The sequence below is a fragment of the Anabrus simplex genome, chromosome 5 (assembly GCF_040414725.1).
Source record: "Anabrus simplex isolate iqAnaSimp1 chromosome 5, ASM4041472v1, whole genome shotgun sequence".
NCBI lineage: Eukaryota > Metazoa > Arthropoda > Insecta > Orthoptera > Tettigoniidae > Anabrus > Anabrus simplex.
In genome coordinates this window covers 237766861-237775499 of record NC_090269.1, presented here as the reverse complement: position 1 = coordinate 237775499, position 8639 = coordinate 237766861, and the positions used below count along the sequence as shown (strand labels likewise).

The following is an 8639-nucleotide window of genomic DNA, read 5'->3' as shown; positions in this document are numbered from 1 at the left end:
ACGCAAGCAGAGTGCATATGTCATCCGGTTCGATGTTAAGACGTTAATTACTCCACTGTTACCTAGTTTTGTGCATTGATTCCCCTCTTAGTTACACCCGGACACGAGACACGAGGCGGTAAAGGCGTGCTCGGTTCGCCCGGAAAGACGTGGGTTCGAATCCCTGTCAGGAAGTCGTAAAATTTAAGAAACGAGATTTCAACTTCCGGAGGTGCGCATGGCCCTGAGGTTCACTCAGCCTACACAAAATTGAGTACCAGGTTAATTCTTGGGGGCAAAGGCGACCGGACATAGAGATAACCACTCAACCCCATCAAGTGCCGAGGTTACAAATAGTGGACGCCTTTACCTTCCACCCCTCCAAGGGCCTTCATGGCCTGTACGGAGATGACTTTGCTTTGCTTTTTTGCTTATGTATTGAAACGGGAACGCCCTACGAGCATTCACGTTTCATTCTTTTATTAAGAGGAGTTCGCTAACACCCGGCCGTAAGCATTTAAAACTTGCACCGAGCGCACAGGCATAGTGGGAACTGCAAGCAAGCTCGCGATGTTCTAGAACACCGGCCAAGGACAAGCGACGTCACGCAGAAGGTTCCTTCGTGTTCCATAGCATTGCTGCATGAACGAAATATAATCTCAATATTTCAATAACGTCACCTTGCAGGCAGGAATAATGAACGCTGCTAGCCGAAATTTCGTGTCAATCGGTGTGAAGATGGCCAAGATATAAAATTTTCTTGGGGCCCACATGTGTAGCCACGCCCACCGGCCTTCGGCAATATAAGCGAGTCGCCAGCCTGGGATAAGGCAGAATGTGTGCAGCTGCAGGTGCTGTAGGCAGAGAGTGAGGGGAATCGGCAGTAAGCCGTGAGTTCAGTGAGTGTGTGCAAGTAAACACGTCGCGACATAATTCGTCACTCGGTCCGGCTGTATACTTGAGTTCAGAACGTTCGTGTTAAAAGCGTTCTCCGTGGGCTTGACTTCATTTAAAGACTGTGTGAAAACAGCGATAGTGTTTCTAGCCAGCCTTGATTTCATTTAAAGACTGTGTTTCTCGCATAAACTGTGCCTGCCTTGATTTCATTTAAAGGCTGTGTGAAAACAGCGATAGTGTTTCTAGCCAGCCTTGATTTCATTTAAAGACTGTGTTTCTCGCATAAACTGTGCCTGCCTTGATTTCATTTAAAGACTGTGTGAAAACAGCGATAGTGTTTCTAGCCAGCCTTGATTGCATTTAAAGACTGTGTTTCTCGCATAAACTGTGCCAGCCTTGATTTCATTTAAAGACTGTGTGAAAACAGCGATAGTGTTTCTAGCCAGCCTTGATTTCATTTAAAGACTGTGTTCTCGCATAAACTGTGCCAGCCTTGATTTCATTTAAAGACTGTGTGAAAACAGCGATAGTGTTTCTAGCCAGCCTTGATTTCATTTAAAGACTGTGTTTCTCACATAAACTGTGCCAGCCTTGATTTCATTTAAAGACTGTGTGAAAACAGCGATAGTGTTTCTAGCCAGCCTTGATTTCATTTAAAGACTGTGTTTCTCGCATAAACTGTGCCAGCCTTGATTTCATTTAAAGGCTGTGTGAAAACAGCGACAGTGTTTCTAGCCAGCCTTGATTTCATTTAAAGACTGTGTTTCTCGCATAAACTGTGCCTGCCTTGATTTCATTTAAAGACTGTGTTAAAACAGCGACAGTGTTTCTAGCATAGACTGTGCCGACCTTCATTTCATTTAAAGACTGTGTCTATCCGTTGAACTGTGTTCATAATAAACTGTGCCAACATTCCCTCTTAAAGACAGTGGAATGCAGTATCGTGATTTCTTTCCGAGGAACCATGCCAATTCCCATCATAACCTGTTCAGAATCACGTATGATCTTAAGTGCCAGTGATAATCTTCTAAAAATTACGATGTAATAGAACTTGGACTGTCATTTATTTCAACAAGTGTATTGTGCTCATGGAGTACAGTGCAGAGACTGTACCCGGTAAATTTAATTTTCTTTATGAAGTGCTTAATCACTGCACCTCGGAAGGTCCTAGATTGTTTTCGTTTGTTTATTATTCCAAATACGATAATTCCTTCCATCTTATCCTCGTAGAACTGTGACTCTAACTTTATCCTTGCTGCTAAAGTGCGTTCAACATCATTGACTGTGGGAACTATTTCGGCGTGCTTCGCCTTAGAGAAGTGTCACACCAGTGTCCCATGACGTCCAATGTGGAAGCTCCACATTTCCCCGTTCCTGCCTCAGGTTTGAGTCATCAACACTAATACCAACGACGGAAGACAACGCCGACGCCGACCGCAAGACGACGCAGCCGCCGCAGGACGACGTCCTCTCCACGCCTTCAGGGACAACTCCACGATTCAGCTGTAAAAGGTGACATAATTCTTTGCATATCTATTGAATAAACTGAAGGATCCACTTAATCATGAAATTTTTTTTCACTACCCTTCTCTCTCACTCTCTTAGCATGGGCCGTACACGCCTTGTCGTTCCTCATGCTCTCCGATAAACTGAAGTACGGGCGTTCCTGTTACAGTATATAAATACCCTTCACTTTCTCTGTGTATCAACGCAACTTGCATATTCTCATTATTGGCACATGTGATATCACATAGATACTGTACCTTTATAATTCTGTGTTCACTGATTCTAACACTTGATTTAAAGGTACTTTCACTCGAGTAATACACACTTGTTGTTGCAGACCATAAATTAGGGAAAATCTGAAATGCAGCACCCCATAGCTTTCGCCAACATACAAGACACTTAGCCGCCACAATGCATATAATACCAAGTACCTAAGCACTCCACAGTTTGTAGGTCAGTACCACACATCACATTGCACAAAATTTCATGTCAACCACGTTCCACAATAGTTTTAAGGCAAGTCCTCCACTGTTTTCTCACATGCCTATATAGACCTCAGCTTCCCCCTACTCTCACATGGTACGTCTAGATTGATCCTCGCTATTCAATCACGAATGAAGGATCCTCTTACCATACCAAGACCACGCCCCGAACCTCTTCCGGAACCACGTCATCGGACTCTGGGTTGTTCAGTTGTTCCACATGACTCACGGTAACTTTCCGAGTTGTAAATAGCACTTTTAGCTTATCCACTTGTACAAAAGAAATTACTCATACCACATATGAAGACCTTCCAGCTTAAAATATTACGAATAAATATACAAAAGGTATAAGGATAATACGAATAATGACAATAATATCACTTACTTCCTAATACAGTGCAATGGTGTGATATGCACTATCACACATTTACACTGTGATGTTCAATATGTTACGTACTACATCCTGGAAAGTATATTTTAAGACATATGATATCCATTTCTTTTTATGTTTCAGACGGAATACATAACGTGCCCAAGTTGGAGGAATTAGATTTAACAGGAAACACTCTTCAGAGAATGCCTAAGCTCAAAAAACTCAATTTACCAAGGTTGAAAACGTTAATTCTGTCCAAAAATAAAATAGTCTTTTTATACAGCGCACTAGGAGTATATGACGACATTGACAGAGGAAGCCATCGACCCATAAGAAAGAGACCACGCACTAGAACACGCTATCTACCATCAATGGAACCAAGCAACATCATTCTTGAATCTTTGGAATATCTTGACCTTTCTAATAACCTAATTTCTGATATTGGATACTCATCATCGAACCCTGTGTTACCTAAATTGAAATATCTCATTCTTAGTCACTGTGCAATAGAATGCCTTCCCGATAATGTAGAGGATCCTTTTGAAAACATGCCATCCTTAAAATATTTAGATCTATCAGGTAATAAAATAATAAAACTAGAAAATACAAAACTCTTCTCACATCGAAGTCTTGTGCAGATTGACTTTTCAAATAACGGTTTGACGAACTGGCCAGTATTAGAACAGTGTAACGTCAAAACGTTAGACTTATCAAATAATAAACTACTAACAGTAGAAAACTTAGGTTCATATAACACTTCAATTGAAAATCTCCTTCTATCTTACAATAATATAACTCGGTGGAACCGCAGTAATTTATTTTTCCCTTCATATAAAGCAGAGACTTGGGTAAAGAACATTAATTTCTCCTATAATTTCATCGCAACTTTATCGAAGGAAATGCGCCATTCTCTAGAGCCTGTAAAAACTATCGACATGGGTGCCAATCTAATTGATTGTTCTCAGTGTAGCTTGCCGGAACTCAAGGACTGGCTCCGTAAAAATACTAAAAAGGTACTTAATCTGGGTACTCACCAAACTCTAACATGTGACTCGCCTGTTGCCGTAAAAGGACAGAACGTCTTCGACTCATATTTTTACCTGACGACGTGTGAAGCCCATAAGAAGTTCGTCATCAGTATCTCCGTCCCCATCGTCTTCATCATGACGATCGTCACTCTGTGCGCGCTAATGGTCCTCCGCTACAGGTTCGAGCTGGCATACATCATGTTCCTCTTCAAACAGAGAAACTCCAGTGCTGTTGATATGTACGAAGTAAGCATATACGATGCCTTCATATGTTACAGGTAAGACTACTTCATTTTACTTTTTACGGTACATAACATTTGTAATTAATAATGTCGTCATGGCGTCATATTTTTACCCTACTATTATTTAACCCTTGAAAGTGATATAAACAGGTTTATTGGCATTTGATAAATATATAGTGGCTTTTATTGGGCGTACAATTGCATATTTTGGCTTTTTAACGCTATATAGCAAACCATGTGACTTGCCGCGGTGGGGAGGCTTGCGTGTCCCAATGAAGCAGATAGCCGAGCCGCAGGTGCAACCATATCGGATGAGCATCTGTTGAGAGATCAGACTAACGAATGGTTCATCGAAAGAAGGGTAGCAGCCCGTTCGGAAGTTGCAAGGGAGGCAGTCTAGATGATTGACTGATATGGCCTTGTAATAATACTCAACATGGCTTAGCTGTCCGACTCGTTGGCTGAACGGTCAGCGTACTGGCCTTCGGTTCAGAGGGTCCCGGATTCGATTTCCGGCCGGGTTGGGGATTTTAACCTTAATTGGTTAATAACAATGGCACGGGGGCTGGGTGTATGTGTTGTCTTCATCATCATTTCATCCTCATAACGACGCGCAGGTCGCCTACGGGAGTCAAATAGAAAGACCTGCACCTGGCGAGCCGAACCCTTCCTGGGATATCCCGGCACTAAAAGCCATACGACATTTCACATTTCATGGCTTAGCTGTGTTGATACTGCTACACCGCTGAAAGCCATGGAAAACTACAGCCGTAACTAACTCCCAAGGACATGCAGCTCTCTCTCTGTATGAATGATGCACTTATGATGGCTTCCTCCCGGGTAAAATATTCCGGAGGTAAACTAGTCCACCATTCGGATCTCCAGGTGGGGACTACACGAGAGGGGGCGATCATCAGGAAGATGGATACTGACATTCTGCGAGTCGGAGCGTGCGTGGAATGTTAGAAGTGTGAATCGTTGTGGTAGGTTAGAGAGAATCTGAAAAGAGAGATGGATAGACTAAAGTTAGATATGGTTGGTATAAGTGAAGTACGTTGGCAGGAAGAAGGGGCTTTTTGGTCAGGCAACTACCGAATTATCAACACAAAATCAAACAGAGGAAATGTAGGAGTTGGTTCAATAATGAATAAGAAAATAGGGCAGCGGGAAAGCTACTACGATCAGCATAGTGAAAGGATTATTGTTGTCAGAATAGCACCAAACCAATGCTCACCACAATAGTGCAGGTCTAGATGTCTACTAGTTCAGCGAATGATGAAGAAATCGAAAGAATATATGAAGAGATAGAAGATTTAATACAATATGTAAAAGGTGACGAAAATCTAATTGTGATGGGAGACTGGAATGCAGTGGTAGGCCAAGGAAGAAAGGGTAATACAATAGGAGAATTCGGACTGGGACAAAGGAACGATAAAGGAAGTCGACTGGTTGAATTCTGCACTGATCATAATTTAGTCCTTGCTAATACTTGGTTCAAACACCACTAACGACGGCATATACGTGGATAAGACTTGGAGACACTTGAAGGTATCAAATAAACTACATTATGATTAGGCAGAGATTCAGAAACCAGGTGTTGGATTGCAAAACTTTACCAGGAGCAGACGTGGACTCTGATCACAACTTGTTGCTCATGAAATGCCATGTGAAGTTGAAGAAATTTAAGAAAGGAAGGAATGCTAGGAGATGGAATCTAGACAAGTTGAAAGAAAAGAGTGTGACGGATTGCTTCAAGGAACATGTTGCACAAGGACTAAATGAAAATGCTGAAGGAAACACAATAGAGGAAGAGTGGATATAGTCATGAAAAATGAAGTCAGTAGGGCTGCTGAAGAAATGTTGGAAAGGAAGAAAAGATCAACTAAGAATCAGTGGATAACTCAGGAGATAATAGACCTGATTGATGAAAATACAAGAATGCTATAAATGAAGAGGGCAGAAAAGAATACAGGCGATTAAAGAATGAAGTGAACAGAAAGTGCAAGGTAGCTAAGGGAGAATGGCTGAAGGAGAAGTGCAGGGATGTCGAAGGTTGTATGGTCCTAGGAAAGGTAGATGCTGCATACAGGAAAATCAAAGAAACCGTTGGAAAAAGGAAACCTAGATGTATGAATATTAAGAGCTCAGATGGAAAGTCACTTCTAGGGAAAGACGACAAACAGAAAGGTGGCAGGAACATATCCAACAGTTGTATCAAGGTAAAGATGTAGATGATTTGGTTCTGGAACAAGAAGAGGCTGTTGGCTGATGAAATGGGAGACCCAATTTTGAGGTCAGAGTTTGACAGAGCTGTGAGTGACCTAAATAGGAACAAGGCACCTGGAATTGATGACATTCCCTCTGAATTACTGACTGCCTTAGGAGAAACCAGCATGGTAAGGTTATTACGTTTAGTGTGTAAGATGTATGAGACAGGAGAAGTGCCATCCGATTTTCGGAAGAATGTTGTTATACCTATTCCCAAGAAAGCCGGTGCTGACAAGTGTAAAACTACCGCACCATTAGTTTTGTATCTCATGCCTACGAAATTTTAACACCTATTATTTACAGAGGAATGGAAAAACAAGTTGAAGCTGAGTTGGGAGAAGATCAATTTAGCTTCAGAAGAAATGTAGGAACACGTGAAACAATCCTGACTTTACGTCTGATCTTAGAGGATCGAGTTAAGAAGGACAAGCCCACGTGCATGGCGTTCGTAGATCTAGAAAAGGCATTCGATAATATTGATTGAACCAAGCTATTTACGAATCTGAAGATGATTGGGATCAGATTCCGAGAACGAAGAATTATCTACAATCTGTATAAAAAACCAGTCTGCAGTGATAAGAATCGAGGGCTTTGAAAAAGAAGCAGCAATCCAGAAAGGAGTGAGGCAAGGCTGCAGTTTGTTCCGCCTCCTTTTCAATGTTTACATAGAACAGGCAGTAAAGGAAATCAAAGGGGAATTTGGAAAGGGAATCACAATCCAAGGAGAGGAAATCGAGACCTTGAGATTTGCCGATGATATTGTTATTTTATCTGAGAATGCGGAAGATCTCGAGAAGCTGCTGAATGGTATGTACGAAGTCTTGGGTAAGGAGTACAAGATGAAAATAAATAAGTCCAAAACAAAAGTAATGGATTGCGGTCGAACAAAGGAAGGTGATTCAGGAAATATTATATTAGGAAATGATGTCTTAAAGGAAGTAGATGAGGGTAGTAAAATAACTAACGATGGCAGAAGTAAGGAGGACATAAAATGCAGACTAGCACAAGCAAGGAAGAGCTTTTTTAAGAAAAGAAATTTGCTCACTTCAAACATTGATATAGGAATTAGAAAGATGTTTCTAAAGACTTTCATCTGGAGCGTGGCATTGTATGGAAGTGAAACATGGACGATAACTAACACAGAAAGAGAGAGAATAAAAGCTTTTGAAATGTGGTGTTACAGAAAAATGCTGAAGGTGAGATGGATAGATCGAATCACGAATGAAGAGATACTGAATAGAATTGGTGAGAGGAGATTGATTTCATTAAATTTGACGAGAAGAAGAGATAGAATGATAGGACACAGCTTAAGACACACAGGACTTGTTCAGATGGTTTTTGAAGGAAGTATAGGCGGTAAGAACAGTAGGAGTAGACCAAGATATGACTATGACAAGCAGATTAGAGCAGATGTAGGATGCAATAGTTGCTTAGAAATAAAAAGGTTAGCACAGGATAGGGTGGCATGGAGAGCTGCATCAAACCAGTCTATGGCCTGATGACTCAAACAACAACATAGCATATTAATGACGAAATCGCTATATAACGTGTTATTTGGGGCACGCTTCATATTTAAATGAATTTTATTACTGCCAGTATGAGCTGTGTTTAAGTAAAATACAATTCTTTTCAAGATTTTTTAAAATGTTTGTATTTTCTTGGAAATCTTCGTGTTGATTCTTCGGGTTCTGTCTCCTCACCGAAGGTTGGCGACCTCATGGATTAAGTTCTCCTTTTGAGTTCTTCTTATCAGAGTTGCCGCATCTTGAATGTCGAATCACTGGCAGAGGTTCCGAGCACAAGCAAGATAATCTTCCCCGCCTGCGTCCGAGTTTCCCTTCTATGATCTATTGTGTCAGGCTGT

The 8639-nt window shown here is 41.3% G+C and overlaps 1 protein-coding gene across 1 annotated transcript in view; it reads left to right on the top strand.

Annotated features, from left to right (window-relative positions):
- Positions 1–4172: 4172 nt before the first annotated feature.
- Positions 4173–8639, top strand: part of LOC136874465 (toll-like receptor 2 type-2) — an 88306-nt gene continuing 83839 nt past the window's right edge. Inside the window, exon 1 of the mRNA XM_067148095.2 lies at positions 4173–4543. Within this exon, the coding sequence (XP_067004196.2) occupies positions 4173–4543 (371 nt within the window). The remainder of the gene's footprint in view (positions 4544–8639) is intronic.